This window comes from Anser brachyrhynchus (assembly GCF_964034855.1).
Source record: "Anser brachyrhynchus genome assembly, chromosome: 3".
Classification (NCBI taxonomy): Eukaryota; Metazoa; Chordata; class Aves; order Anseriformes; family Anatidae; genus Anser; species Anser brachyrhynchus.
Window position 1 is genome coordinate 63,654,771 of NC_137696.1, and position 16,099 is coordinate 63,670,869.

General features: G+C 40.9%; 1 protein-coding gene and 1 long non-coding RNA gene across 15 annotated transcripts in view; both read left to right on the forward strand.

Annotated features, from left to right (window-relative positions):
- The window catches only part of NHSL1 (NHS like 1), a 167,310-nt gene extending 161,085 nt beyond the window's left edge, over positions 1-6,225 (forward strand). For all 14 annotated transcript variants that reach the window (XM_080586238.1, XM_080586244.1, XM_080586245.1 and 11 more), the window contains 2 exons: positions 367-496; positions 3,934-6,225. In XM_080586238.1, the coding sequence (XP_080442364.1) occupies positions 367-496; positions 3,934-4,657 (854 nt within the window). In that variant the 3' untranslated portion in view covers positions 4,658-6,225. The remainder of the gene's footprint in view (positions 1-366; positions 497-3,933) is intronic.
- Positions 6,226-12,541: 6,316 nt separating this feature from the next.
- The window catches only part of LOC308192562, a 34,775-nt gene continuing 31,217 nt past the window's right edge, over positions 12,542-16,099 (forward strand). Inside the window, exon 1 of the long non-coding RNA XR_013948891.1 lies at positions 12,542-13,721. This is a non-coding gene — a long non-coding RNA (uncharacterized lncRNA). The remainder of the gene's footprint in view (positions 13,722-16,099) is intronic.

The window sequence follows — 16,099 nt, forward strand, 5'->3', positions numbered from 1 at the left end:
ATTTCTTATTCCTTTCTGACATCTCGTTATCGCAGACGTGGAACTAAAAATGATGCTTTATATAACCGCTAGGATTAAAACATGCTATGAGAACATGGTTAGCTTTGTTGATTTTGATTTTGCATTTTAATGGAAACCATAAAAATATTCTTTCAGCATCGTACTCTGCATGTGTGTGAACAAGCACAGGCTTTTCATGCACTGCAGTTTCCTAAGCGAGTGTATTCTGAAATCACAACAACGACTGGTGTACTTGCTAAATCCCTTGGGTGTTTTGCCTTGGAAGCAAAGAGGGGTGATTTCAGGATTATAAATCTGTTGGGTTCCTGTGATGGACTGACAGTATTGTTCATTATTTCTGCATAGCCGAGGTGTTTGAGTCGGATACAGCAAATAGTTCCTTCCTGCCAAGCAGTAGTTATGGGGAAGAGACGGACGGAGTGGCAACACCAGCGAGACCAAGGACTACTGAGGATCTTTTTGCAGCCATCCACAGGTACTGTAGAAATTCCCTGTCCGTACTGCCTGGTCTGTTAATTCCCTCAAAAATTAATTGACATTGTTTTTCTAAAACACCCAGTTACAACAGTCATTGCTTTAACTGAAAGCACACATTTATCAGCTTTCTACTAAGGCTATATATGAAAACATGTGGAAAAGAGCTTGTGTTTTATTGTTTTGCAATATATTTAATTCATTCTGAACTAAAAGCTATTTGGTTAAATCAATATAGATTATATTATAAATATCCTGCCTCTTAAAATATCAAGTTACATCTAGTATTTATTGTACTGTTCTCAATCTGCCATATTAACTCTACTGTTGCTTTTTCTGTGTATCTTTTTGTTTTCATTCTCGTTCTCCATCTCTTTTTACTCTTCGCTGCTTATATGGTGCAGTTTGGGACAGAGGCTCAACGCTAATGCTTCATGGCAAGCGTGGCTGAAACTGGCAAGTAACGCAACATGTCAGTCATATGGCAAAACATATGGCAAACGCTGGATTATAGTTTGCCATAATCCAGCCTGAGGTCGGGTGTTTTGTGTCAAACTGGTTCATGAATGAAATGTGCAATACTGGCTCTTATTAATGACATTATTCATTTCCCTTGAAAACAAAATAGGCAACTACATTTCCATGCTGTTCATGGTAGGTTTGCAAGGAAAAAAAAAAAAAAAAGCTTAAAAACACAAAATGGAACGTGTGCACCATTTAAACAGTACACACAGAAGACCATAACCACTCTCTGAATTATCGAAGCTTGCATTTAGACTAGTATCAGTGTAGTGGTAGTGCCATCTTGTGGCTCTGTCTTTTACTTCAAAATCTGAAGGGGCCATCTCCTGGTCACAGAAAGTGCTTAGTGGCATCCAGATATGTTGATCCAGGTGTCTGGTCAGTTTGCACATATGTGCATGACTTCTACATCAGTACTGAGGGACAGAGAAAGCCCTTTGTGAGAAGTTGGCTAGGATTTGGGAGACCACTTGGGATGCAAATGCTTTTTCTTTCATTTGTGAAACTATTCTTTTCAGATGTTACAAAAATGACATATATGTGACACTGACTTTTTATAACTGTTATCCCTTAGGATTTGGCCCATAGGAGCTTTTCTAAAAACGGTCTGTTGCATTCATGCTGCATGGCACTCACTAGGACTGCGACAAGTCTGTTTTTAGAATGAAGTATTCTGGCCAGTAACCTTTTCCATTTTGTATGCGGATAGAGAGTGGCTCTCTGTGTGTATGCACATACACGGAATTCATGAGTTTATGGGGAAATGGACAATGGAACTGGATGTGACATAGTTAAAACTGCTTGACACATTTATTATTAAGACCTTGCTTTTGTTGGCTTTAGACTTGAACCACTTATCTTCCTCGGTTGTTAGTTAATCAAAAATGTTCCCCTCCCTCCGTTTCTAAAAGGTATTATTTCAGTGATTGGCACTCTTGAATATGTCCTTTAGAGTAAGACAAGAAATTTGGTGGTATGTGCGTCAAGGGCAGGAAGAAAAAGCTAAGTTTAAGTCACAGTTTTGTTTGAATATATATCCTATCTCTGTCTGAAAAGCCACCAAAACCAAATCTGGTTCTTAATTCCAAGTCTCTGCCATAATTTATACATGCTGAGAAAAACTGGTTAAATGCTGTCAGCAAACTGACCACTCTGCCCTGCATTCACCGTGTTGCTGAGTTACTTCGAGCCAGGATAAACAAGTCTTTCCCTGCAGATCTTTGAAATTGAGTTTTGTGCTGTTTTTCTTTGGAATTTAATTTGATTTTTGGCAGCAGTACAACCTCAGCTCTGGAGTGTTTAAAGATACCCATAGGCAGTCAGTATCCTAATGAAAGGAAGTCTCTTCCCTATAACCAATTCACACACGTGCTTGCACGCAGCATTATAGAGCCATCCAAGCACCGGATCACTTGCTGCCTATGGTACTGACACACAGTCAAATCTAGACAAGCTTCTCAAGTTTGCCACTACCAAAGTCATCGTTTTATCCTTATGCTATCTTCTGTGGCCCATTCATCCTCAGGCTGAATGGATGTCGGTATTACATTCTTCTCTCAGACAGAAAAGTGGCAGCGGCAGCAGCTGAAAATAGCAGCTGTTACAGTTGCCTGTGGGGGGTATCACAAGTGGTATATTTGTGAACTTAACTACTTAGAGAGACAGGATCGCTCCTAAGTATTGGCAGAGTTTATGGCAGTATCTGTTGCTGCCACCCACTTAGCTGATGGATCCTGCTACTTTGTTTTGTTGTATTTTTTTCTGTCAGTAGGCTGCAATGCATAAAAACATTTGAGCTTGCCGTGGCAAATTCTCAGACCCTCTACGAAAGTACAGCTAAAGATTGCCTTGAGTAGAATCCTGTTTTACAAGGGGAACGGTGTGTATTGGACACATCCTTGATAAACATTAATATGGAATTATACCATGATAATCTTGTATTTGTACCAAGTCTGCTGACTTGTTTTAAACTTCTGGCAAAAGAGAATATGTAAAATTAGGATTTATTCAATCTTCTTGAATTCATTCTTGTTTAGCCCGCAAAGAAGCAAAGCAACTTTGCTACAGATACAAGGCATGTTATACATCCCTTTCTTTAAGATTTCTAATAATGTAAAAATGGGGCAATAGAACTCCAGTTTCCACTTATTCTCAGTCCTATGCTTGTTTCTTTTTTTTTTTTTTTTATCACTGCACTTTACATTTAAATTAAAAACACTGAGTCCTTTCACGTGGAGAGAGAACTTTCATTCAGAAAGTTGGGCTCTCCTTCGTTAAGTCAACGAGTTGCAATGGTAGAGCACCAACAGGACTGTGGATTTAGAAGCTAGAAAACTTGGTTTTCACTATTGATTTAATTTGGGTTTTTGAAGGGATGGTTATGTCTGCCTCACTTAACTTGTTCTTAACTGCAGAAGCAGTGCATTGCAATATCCTTTTCTAAGTGAAGTGCACTAAAATACACTAATTCTCCAGAAAGCATTAAATGAAACAGAAAAAAAAAAAAAAACACATATTTGGAGGCATATTTTTAATCAAATCCCCAAACTAACAGAAAAATGGCATTGAGAATTATCTTCTTAATGAATTAGTCTTAGCAGTTGAATAGTGACTCCAGAAAATTTGATTTGCTAAACAGACTCAAAGTGTTTTGGACATCAGTATTGCCGGGTTTATTGTTTCATTGTCCCAGATTTGCAGAAAAAGAATAATGCATTTAGCATGTACCTCCAATACTTGCATTAATGCCTTTACAGTTTTGGTGGTGTTCTTGCTCATACTTTAGATTTAGATTACTTCTCCCTTCTCCCTCTCGTGGCTTTAGCTTAATTCATTGTCATCCCTCTAAGCTGAGTTAAACTAAGTGAGGTAAAAAGTTTCATTTGTTGTTTTCTCTTTTTTGTTTTCCAAACTCAGATCCAAAAGGAAAGTCCTTGGCCGTAAGGATTCTGAAGACGAGCGCACCCGCAACCATTCTCCATCACCCCCCGTAACGCCCACTGGTGCTTCCCCAACCTTGTCTACCCTCAAACAAGCAGGATCCATTCAGAGAAGCGTTCGCAAGAGCAGCACCAGCAACGACAACTTCAAAGCCCTGCTGCTGAAGAAAGGGAGCCGCTGCGACACCAGCTCCCGCATGTCAGCAGCAGAGATGTTGAAGAACACGGACCCACGGTTCCACCGAGCAAAGACAGACGCTTCCCCTGACCTTTCTGACAGCCCTGCCAGCTGCTCGCCCAGCAAGAGCAAACGGGCCCAGGAGGAGTGGGCCAAGAGCGAGGGCCTGATGCCAAGGAGCATGTCCTTTTCTGGCACTAGGTATGGCCGATCGCGAACACCCCCCTCCGCTGCCAGCAGCAAGTACAATGTCCGCAACCGCATCCAGAGCAGCCCCATGACTGTGATTAGCGAAGGAGATGGGGAAGTGGTGGAGCAGTCAGAGGGCAGGGTCCGAAGGACTTTGGAAGAGCAGCAAGAGAGGCAGCTCGATATGTTTAACAGTGATGAAATAGATATGAATGACTTTCCATATGCCGAGGAGCCAGGCTGCAAGGAGACCTTGGATCCAACCCATCTAGACTTAATGACTCAGCCAGGTACTTCGGGGAAGTATCTAAGTCCTTCAGCTGAAGAAAGTTAAGAGGCTGTGACAGAAGGCATTGGATACTTGTCTAGAAAATGACAGAGGACTAGATTCCAGAAGAAAGCCCAGATCAGGACAAGTTTACTTCACGGAGCATTTATTCCATGAACTGCATGTGTGTGTTTAAATGCCGAAGCAATGATAGTTCTGCATGGTTGGGTTGGGGTGGGGAGGACTTGCTTTGAATGAATGGTCTGTGGCTTAAAGAAAGTAACAGCTGAAATTTTTGTGTAAAGCCTTAGAAGTCCTCTTGCGGGGTGTGGGGAGGGTTTTTTCTCAGAGCCTGTAGGGGTGTGAAGTTTTTCTTTTTCTTGAGACTGCAATTGTGCAAGCAAAATTTAGGAATAAGCCTGAAAAAGAGGAATGGGAAGGCTTCTGTGGTACAAGCTGGACGTTTGCTTCAAAAGCATTGCATTGGTGCAGCGTAGTGCATTCGTTAAGCAGAGAGGTAGGACGAGGTGCCGTTGACCTGTGAGAGGGTAGAGGAGTTGGTGCTGGGGCTGCAGGGCTTCTTACTCGGGTACGTCCCAGTGTCAGAGGAAGCGTGTCCTGCTAATGCAAATAGGTCACCGGGTTAAGAGTTGCTCCAGGGTACTTTGTTTTTTCCTGAGGGAAAATGAAACACAAGTTAACATGGAAAAGGGAGCGAAGTTTTATAACACAGTACTAGCTGCTGTGCAGCCACACACGTACACTTGGCGAAACACTCATTTCCAAGTGAGTTGCTTCCCTGACCAGAGTATTCCCTTAGAGAACTGGAACAACTGCACGTGTGCAGAGGTTGCGAGCAGACAACAGAGAAGTGGGAGAGAAATTAAACTGTATACTGCTGGGGTTTGGAAAGGTTAAGTTTCTGAATTATAAAAAAAATAAATAAATAAAAATTGAGAACTTGCACTACAGAGCTGTAGGTGGAGCCTGTCTTTCAAAATTGAAATTTGGGAGTAATGTTTTGCCAGAAGCCTTTCTTCCATTTGTCAAAATGGAAGGGCTATTACTTTTCATCACTTGAAATACAAATACTTGCTAACTTTTGGTTACCAAAGAATAAGTTAGTTACTTTCCTTTTTGATTTGCCTGCAGTATTTCTTTTCCTTTTTTAACCTGAATAATTTAGTGAGGTTCGTTTTTATTGTATATTTTACAGAAAATAAAAACATTAAACAGTTTTCCAATTGTAAAGAAAACCATTAATTAAAACTGAACTATTGGCTGGAGTTTGGGGTTCTTAGTAGGAGTGAAGCTTTTCATTTGTAAGAAGAATTTTTACATCATTTGATGGCGTGCGCAGTTTTTGTATTGTTTGTAAATATTAAAAGTTGTTAAAATATCTTTTGATCTCCCTACCGTAGAATTTATACATTTTTAGATTGCTTTTAAAAAGAAAAAAGCACTCTTTGTAGATTATTTATTTTAGAGAAATATGCTTGTAATCTCTTTCTTCAATCCTTTACTTGTTAGTAATGTAAATTTCAGGGGCCTTTGTTTAACTCTTCCCTTCACAAGAGGGGAATAGTGATGAAAATGCTGTGACTTTGCTTCAATAAAGAAAAAGGCTGCCAGTTGCCATATTGTCTTTTGAGTTGATTAAAATCTCCTTCAAAAGATGTGTTCAGCAGTGTATGGCAACCCGCTGAATGCCATAAACCATGCATCTGGCTACTAATCCCCACTTTTCATTGCAAATGTTACTAATTCAGTTTAGAGACAGAACTAAAGCATACTTACGCATCCATCCCACTTTGGCATGTCAATGCTAAGACTAAAAAAATTGAAATAATCATAAGCTTTTTTTTTTTTTTTACAGTATCATACATGAGTGTTTCTACTACTCCTTACTTGCAATCTGTCCCAGAAAACTAAAATTCTTGGAGAACCAGATTATAAGCAGTACAGGAAAGAAGTGAAGAGTGAATGCAGCTGCACGCACCAGAACAAGGCTGGGATTAACTGGTGCACAGCAAACTTTCTCCCATTTGTGCATGCTACATGTATTTAAAGAACTGTTGGCTTTTGGAATTAAATGAAAAGCTAAATGGGTAAAATAGGACATTTCAGGTGTTATTAATATCGATCTGAACTAGAGGTCACTGACTGTTCCTTCGGTGTTTCTCTCAGAGCAGATCACGTTAAGCACAGAGCACTGCAGAGTGCATGGAGCACTTCCAACAGCAGGTACTTTCCTTCTCAAAGCCATGCGTACGTGTTGACCGGTCCTCATACCACCATCCTGGCAGGAAAATACTCAGGCTTTGTTTTATTGTTTACAAATGGGGAAATAGTCTAAGTGAAAACCTGCAGTATTGGAGGGAGTCATAGTTCTGTTGTCTGCAACTTCTGCAAAGTTTTGCAGCATTTTACTTAAAAAGTACCTCTTGGAAGGAGCCTAGCCATTTTTTTTATTTTTTTGCCTGATGCTAGCCACTTGATGCTGCCATAAATTTATAGTCTATATAGGAAACTCTTTGGAAAGTCCTGGCTTATTTACACAGCACATTAGCAACACAGGTAGGTGGGATTAAACTGAAAGGTAGGCTAAAATATATTTAGTAGCGCTTATAACAGTATTTATTTAGACAATTGACGTAACTTTCATATGGAGGTGTCACCATATCATCTACCCTCTGTGGCAGCTCTCAGAATTGGTTCGTAGCTCGGATTTTTCAGCAGTGTACTCCTCAGCCCAAGTTTCCACTACAAGATCTTAAGAGCACAACAGCTTTAGGCTGTGTTTTCTGTACTGGCAACAACTTGGTGTGTATGTAATTATGGTAAGGAAAACATGCTTAACTTTGTGTCACGCATCCAAATGCAAAGTTACTTTCTTCAATTATAAGCTTCCTCCGTAGGAAGGATTTGCAGTTGTGGCTTTATTGGTCAACAAGTATGGATTAAGTTTAGAAAACCTTTGCTAAAGACATCCAGAGCCCACGGAGGGAAGGGAAGATATGCAAACTTTCACCAAGTTCAAGAGAAAACGAAGACTGCTGTCGTTCTGATGCTTAATTAATCATACTGTTATAGGGCTTCTCCATAGAAGAAACCAACTGTAGTTGGTTTACACTTTTCCTCTAAAGCTAGCATCGTTGAAGCTTGATCTGAGATTAATTTCTGTTTGTCCTTTTATTGAGAATGGTTTTTAACTTCTACATTTTCCTATACTTTGCTCTGTATTAACTCATGTTGTGCTTCCTTTATGTTCAAAGTTCTGTCTTACTCCTGTCCGATGTACGCAGCCCCAACCCCCATTAGAATTAGAGCCCCTAAATTATTACATGTTAATATGTCTGTAAAGCTGCGTGGTATTTACAGGTTTTCATTGCTCATACAGTGGAAAAAGGGGACTTTATTAACTTTAATGAAGGATGGTTATGCAAGGAACAATAGCTTGGTGAGAGGAGGTTTGGAAGGCTACTGGAAATCAGTGAGAAGAATTCAGGAAGAGGTGGATTTGATGAAAATGTGGTTTTGAGGAACCAGGACTGGAGGCTTGTTCATGCATAAGGCGCAGCCTGGAAGAAGGCATAGGATAATGGCAGAAAAGGTGCAGTAAGGAGGTTACTGAGAAGTACAGGGACTGCAAGGAATGTCAGTAAGACATTGGGCAGGCAGGTACAGAAGAGAGAAGAAGGCAAAGTAACCATTGGATAGTCACAGCAAGGGGAAAGAAAAATTTTAGCCCTACGTGTTTCTTCACAATGCCGTAGGGAAGGCCAAAGTCAGTCAAACATGGAAAAAGCATTGCAGATAAGGAAAAGGCAAAATTCTGTGTGCTTAGAGAAGCGGTAACAGGCTGAAGTGAGGAAACATCAGGCAACACCGGACAGGCAGCTGCAGGCTCGAGCACAATAGCTTCAAGGGTTCTGTACGTAAAAGCCATGCCTGAAAACTGGAAAGAGTATGGGATCAGAGAGACTAAAGCTCAGATTCATCCTGCCTAACTTCTACCAACACCCCTGTGCCCAGTGATTCCTACCGACTGGCTATGGTTCTCTGGAGACACCTGTATGCTAGGAACTTGCTAAACTTTATCAGTCATTTCCTAGAGTGAGGAGAGGCCATTTGTGCACAGGGATAAGTTTCTTCATAATATTGCAAGCAAATATATCTTGTTGGGTGTTCTTCAGATCCCGCAAAGTTCTGGAAAAGCCATTTATAGCAGCAGTCACTGGTTAAGATTAGATAAGTCTTCTGACACAAAACTGATCATTTTCTCGGTCCTAAAGTAGCATTATCAATTTTAAATCAGTGGTGCATAAAAATCTTGCAGGTATTCAGTAGCTGATCGAGACTGTGGCCGTACTGGTCTGAATTAATATGCATTGAAAGATTAAAACACAGAGATGTTTAATAAAGAAGTGACATGTCATGTATTGTTCTGGAAGACTGGATAAGTGCCTTAATAGTGCTTCGACAGCAGAATGAGTACATTTTATGTTGCAAATTCAGCTCTTTGCAGTTGGGTTATTTCACATAATGAGTGAACAACCTTTTAAGGGCCAATCAATTCTCCCAACAATGCAAATGCAAAATGTCATTGATTTTTAGTAGGAAATTGTCTGTTAATAATGAATCCAAAAGTGTGTGTATTTGTGTGTGCATGGGTATGTACAGAAGAGAGACAGGTCAATCCCAGCGTACATGAGTTCCTTCTGTCTGCAGCACACTGCTTTATTTCTGTACCAAACTGGTATAAAAACAGAAGTTCCAGCTACTGAAGGAACAACAACAACAACAACAAAAAAGTAAAAATCCATCAGGACAGGTAGGCTGCGGAAGTTTGTGCATATTCACTATGTCTAGAAAAAATAAAATTTGACTTCTTTTTGGATGGTAAAAATTAATCTGGGAAAAAAATCAAATGTTCTTTTCCATAGACATACAAATTAACAAAAGTCAGATAAAATCTGGCAATGAACAAGGGAACAAAATGCCATATCTGCCGTCTGAATGAGAATGCTTCCATAGTAGCAGTACTTAAGTTGTTTAACTCCCATATTCTTGGAAAACTAACACCTTTTTAAAGTTAGTCAAACATACATCGAGAGATCCTGAAGGCAGGAATTTTTGTGTCTATTTTGCTGCAATCCAGTGCAAGAGGAGTGTCAGAAACGTAGCGAGTAATTTCATTTGGAAAAAACAGGCTGACTTCCACGCCGTTTTAAACCTGGTGAAAGAGCATTAAAATGATGAGTACTCAGTGCCATGGCGCAGCATCACCCGTTGAGAAGCTGCCCTAGTGGCTGAAGATGGTGCCATCCTCTCGTTAATCATGATGTTTCAGTTTAATCAGCAACGCACTGCCTGAGAAATGGTGATTGTTGTAAATTACTGTCCCAAGTGGCAGCTGCAGTAGTAGTGAGTCAAAAGGATTTTTTTAAAAGTCCACATTAATATAGCCGGTACAGCAGACACAAAATAGGGAGTGAGAATGATTTTCATATATTTACCTTTTTACAGAGGCCTAATACAAAGCAAAAGTACGTTTCAGAAAGCAGATCTTAAGACAACAAAAATGTGTGCAGCAGGGAGCATATGGCTGGGCCACCTGGTTGCACAGAAGTCGAAGTGTGGCTGTGGGGTAGCTTGTAAGCCATGTACAGAAGAGGCAGTACCTAACTGCTGGTGATCCCCGATGAGACTGGCATATTTCCACACAAAGCACACTTTATCTTTTACAGCAAAAGTCTGTGTTAGCCAAGATGAACCAAACTTAAAATTCTGCAGAAAGGTCTTGATATGATATACAGGAAAAACATGTACCACAATAAAATGCTCAAGAAGGCAGTCCTTCATTTGTTCCCAAATGCAACTTTGATAATATTGTTTTGCTCCATTTACTGATGCGGCTTTGGGCAAAATTTTTAGACAGAAGTGAAGACCGTGGCACTTGGGGACATGAAGAGCAGTTGATAGGTTATTTCTGAGATTAAAAAATCACCAGTACTACTTTGTTTCTAGACTGTCAAGCACAACCCTAGGCAAATGAGCTCTTGAAAAATAAAAGCTTTTTCTTAGAATTTTTTGTCCTGAAGTCCTGGGCTTCAGAACTACAATTGAGAACGCAATAAATTGGTCATTGAATTAATGGGATTAATTTCTTGTGTGATGACCTCTGAGGAGCCAGGTTGGATTTTGGGAACAAAGAAACTCAAAAAGTACTATCTGTGGCACAAACATGCTCTGTCTCAAGTGATCACCAGTGTGTGGGAAATTGCAGTGTCATCCTAGAAGAGAAACTGTTAGTACATACCAGAACTTATCTAAAGTGTTTGCTGAGAAAAGAGGGAAGAAAGTATCTTGACAATAAACTGAAACTGTCTTTCTCAAAACTCCTTCTGGTTGTCACTGTTGTTTGTGGGCCTTTTCTTTCTTTGGATGAGCCATATCTCATGTCATCTATTAATGTATGTTGAGTGCCACAGTCAGAAGTGTTACAACAGGCATTTTCTCATCCAGCTTCAAATATCATGCTAGCATCAAGACTTTTTGTTGGTTCTTTGTGATACTGCTGTATCTTCTGAAAGGCCTGCCAGGAATAATAAATATGAAGGGAGGCAACACTGGTAGTCTGAGCTGGATCGTCCTTTATGCCCTAGTCTCTAGAACATGGACCCCTAAAGTTCATATGTCTGGGAAAATCCCATCAGTGACTGCTTCTGTGCCAGTTCATGTGCGTATGTGACAGCATGGGGACCTCCAGCCTTGTTGGCTCTTGTCCTTATTCATCCCACCTCGTCCTCACACCCATGGAGCAATTAATTGCAGACAGCTACTGACAGCAGTGACACCACTTCAAATACAATGGTATGAAAAGGCACTTACAGTCTGCACTTCCATGCAGGCTGGGAGTTGTCTCCACTGCCAGTGCCCAACATCAACTTGTGGTTTCTGCCTACAGTGTGGGAGCCTCTCCTATACAGCCTTTCAGCCTACACCTTTGAAGACTGCTGCCTACAGTCTATTTTACTGTGCTCTCTTCATCTGCAAACACTTGGATTTCTACGATATCTGTGAAAAGATGTGGTCCTGGGACAAAGAATAGCATCTGTTAAGCATCTTATCAATGAACAAACTGGTAAGATAAATGAGTGCACACCTTCATTTGCATTTCTCAAAAATTTGATGTCCTGAGAGATGCTTTCTGGAAAAGTAAAATTTCATCAAATAGAGTATATCTGGGAATACTGAAAATACAGATGGAAAAGATCTAAATTTTTCCTTGTAGTTTTCATTTAAAATTTTCAGTAGTCTATAACTTTAAGAAAATACTGGAATCTGGAAATCAGTTTGTTGCCTTCATGTTTGCAAAGTAGTCAAGTTTCTTCCTCTGCTCCCTGTTTCCTGCTGGCACATGTTTTTATTGTGCTATTTGAACAACCAAGGAGGGAAAACATGACTACAGAAAGTAATATGTGACCTGATGTAGATCTTATATAAACTGTTGTCTTTGTAAGAAAAGGAAAAAAGAAAATAAAATTAAAAAAAAAAGAGACAGATCTGGCTTTTGAATAAGAATCACCCCAGTAAATGCCTCTAGTAAGAGGGTAATGACTTTTGCAGTATTAAAAGCTAATTCAGACCAGGTTTTGGCCCTAGGCAATGCATGGTTTAGTTGATGAAAATGAAAACTCCATTCCATAATGCAGGTAGGTACTAGTTCACTGACTTTCTTACTCTGTAGAGTCCCTTTGGATTATAGAGAAACAAACAATTTGGCAGCACCACACAACTTAATCCACACCTGGCAGACACACTCATTTCTGCTCATTCTTCAGAGTAATTCTATCAGCCTGGTGTTCACATGGAACTAACAGGAGACTGCAAAGATGGATGCAGGGTGGACCTGCTCCAGACTCACTAGGTAAGTCTGTATTTTTGTCCCTACGGAAGACCAGATAAGTAGCTCAATGGCACACAGAAACTCCAGCAGATCAGCTAAAGAATAAGGAGTTCAAGAAAGCACCTATCTTGGTGACTTCTTCAAAAGCTCCACTGGCTCTTTTAATTCTGTACAGGGGGCAGTAATACAGCAAATAAATATGATTTAAATTTGTTGTCTTACCATAGTTCTGTGGGCAACAAAGTAGAAGGGACTGTTCCTCTGTACCTTCACGTCTTGTTGGATTCTCTGCTGTATCACACAGTGCACACTGCAATAATATGCTCCCCATATTTTTGGGGTCATTCCTCTGTGGACTTTTTTTAATGTCTTACAAAAGATTGCCTAATACCGCAGGCTTTCCCTTAGTGAGGTCACTATTATGGTCCCTTTCCTACCTCCATTATACTCAAAAAAAAACCACCTTTGTATTTTTGAAATTAGCTAATTTCATAGAGATTTCACAGGGTGGTCATAGCGAGGTGGAAAAGCCAGTAAGAGGAGGTGGAAAGACTCTGAGATCACATGCAGCAATCACCTTGCATTAGACTAGTTTCCTGAGGAAAATTTACTAAACAACACACCTTTGCTCCTCAGTTATGTAGTAAACTCCTAGCACTGGGACTGGAGGGAGTATGCCTGAAGGACCAGTACTGGTCCTGACTATTACCTGGGTTTTGGGAAGCCTGTTAGGAATGGGAGCAGCTCCCTGTGGGCCAAGCACTTCAAAGACTTAAAAAAAAGATTCTTCCTGTCCCTAGAAGGTGCTTATTAGCTTCAGTTGTCATCTCCCCTCTGAGAACTGGAAAGAGTTAAATTTACTCACAGGTGGGCACAAGAAAAGACCACAGCTGCCTGTGGGAAAGGAAGGGCTCAGCCAGGTGGTAGCAGCTAATGAATTCTCAAGAAAGTCATGACCAACACTAGGATCTAATTGAAACTAGCCAGACTGGCCAAGAAAATTAAATTTTGGCTGCATAATGATTGCTTGAGGGTTGCTTTACATCCTGAAAACTCCTTGACCACTGTAAAAAACAGGTCACAGGTGAAGCCTTATTAAAGTTACAGTTAGTTTTGTTGTGAGCTTTGAAGGTAGCAGTTGCATTTGACAATACCTGTAATACTGGACCAGAGCTGAATCTTGCTTTGCTGTGGCTTGTCAGGCACAATTTGTTACAGGTAAGTGTACAGTATTTACTAATATTGCAATATTTGTTACTGTTTTATTGAGTATGACCCACAGCAGAATTCATTCCTTCTCTTGGAATGATCCTTGCTTTCATAATACTATGTCAGGGAAAAATTGTTGTTCAAGGAGTAATATCAAAGCTAAAAACCTTGTACAATATGGAAAATAGCCCTGGAATGCTCTCAAAGTGGTTATAATGAAGTAGTTTCAGGTCAAAGGTTCGGGTTGCTTTGGAATTGTCCAATGAATGTTTGTTCTTTGGTACTTGGATTTACTCTAAAGTTACAGCTTTGAGTGGTGTAAATGGGAACTAGATGATGGAATACTTAAAAGATTTTAAGAGGAAGAAATTGTAAAGGAGAACTGAGAGGATCTATGAGTTACAGTGCTTCCTATGGTGAGCATGGTGTGGCTCTAAAGAATAGCCTTCTCATTTAGTTCTTGCTTTAAAGTTAACTGCTGAAAGGACATGATACTACCTATCAGCTTCTGCACCCTTGATTTAGCAACAGGTAGATTTAAGGCAGCCTGACTAGAAAAACTTGTGGAGGCTGTGGGTTAAAGTTGGGTGGCTGCAGGTGTTATCCTTGCTAATTACTAGACTATTTGCAAGATGGCTTCCCTCTACTCTTCAAAACCAAACTTGTTCTGTAGCTTCTGGATTGCTACAGTTTTGTGTTTAGCAAATTAAGATAATCAAAATTATGCTGGTTGATCCTTGCGGCTGTGCAGCAAACATCATGATTCAACAGGTATTTGATGACCCTTTCTAGAAAACTGTTATGGTGTCCAATCTCCACCTAGAGAAGGGAAAAGGGAAAGCATTCCTAGGTCCTCTGGACACAGAAGCAATACAAGATGCACATGTGCTGAGAACAACAGAATTTGCTTTAGATGCAGTGATGAGGTGCATAGCTGCCCTGCAGGTCTCTCTCACACAGTCGTGTTTTGCTGATTTGTTTTCACGTGATTTGCTGCCCCTTCTGCTCCCTTTTTCCTCCTCCTGAGCTCTTCCTTACCAAGCTTGTCTTCTCCCAAGTAAACAGCCTGCCTCTGTTTACTTGCTCTCTATTTACTGACTTCATACCTTTATGTGGTATCTGTGAAATGGCTGCCTTAGTAACTGCTGTCTTGGTCAGCAATTTTACTTAGCTGTTGCATGACCCCTTATCTGTGATGTTCCTCAGCTGTATTATTTCCTATATAGCTACAGTGTTAGCATAGGTAGCAGCTAAATTCAATCATCAGTATATATGTTACTTCTTTAGCTACTTGAAATGCCTTGTAACGTCTGCCATTCTCTTGTTGGGGTATGTGTGGATCAGGGCTGGCCACCCGCATGGGCACCTTCAGAGAAAGGCGTGAGGGTAGGGGATGTAGGAGCAAGCTCTGCAGGGGCCCAAAAGCAATGGGAGTACTCAGTGAGGGAAACTATTATTTTGGTATTAAATATTTATAACTGCACTGATTTACCAGAAGGTCACTTAATGGTTCAATATAATGCTGGATTTTCTTGGAAGAAGCTGCTGCTTGGTCCAAAACTACCATGCAACATCTCTAAAGTTCCTGAATGGCTTTGAGATTTTTCTGTTCCCTTCTCCAGGAACTTGACATGCAAAGGGAAACATCTCCTAGAAACCAAATTTAAAAGGGTGTGTGTGGGGGGGGATCCTTGTCCCACTAAGGACATTTGATCATGTGTGAGTTAACCCAAGGTGTTCATGACTACTCAGCAGCAGTTGTCTCGCTGCTTGGGGCACGCACCCGTGGAAAGAGAGCCTTGCTGCCAGCTTACACAACCCGGGGATGAAGCTGGCAGAGGCCACACCTGCGGACTAACGCGGTGAACTCAGTGAGGGGGATGTGTGAAAATGGCGGCCGCAGCCCTACGCCGCCATCTTGAGCTCGCCTTGCAGCCATGCTGCCATCGCTGCCGGCTTCTGTTGTCAGGCGCGGGCCCTGCCCCTGCCCCGGGCCGTCATGAAGGTTATTGTGAATTCCTGAGGTGCAACTGCAACGAAAATCAGTCTCCTTCCACAGAGCTGCTAGGTGTCGTGTCCACTTTCGCCAAATAAAATGAGTTTTCAATAAAGTGGGAGTTTAATCTCTGCCTCTGCATAGTGGAGAGGCACCTAGTGTTGGGAAGGCCCACTTGTGCGGTCTTCTTTTGGGACCCGGGAGATGAATTGTGCAGAACACAATTTGTGCCAAACAAGCAGATTGGCATTATAATGACAGAGTGGTTTTAGCTTTGCAAAAATGGGTATCATCATTGTAGATAACTATACCTTTGTGGTGTAGAAACAGGGAAGGTCCCAGAGAAGACACCTACATCTTCCTCGCTCCAGCTAACATTCTTTATCACTCC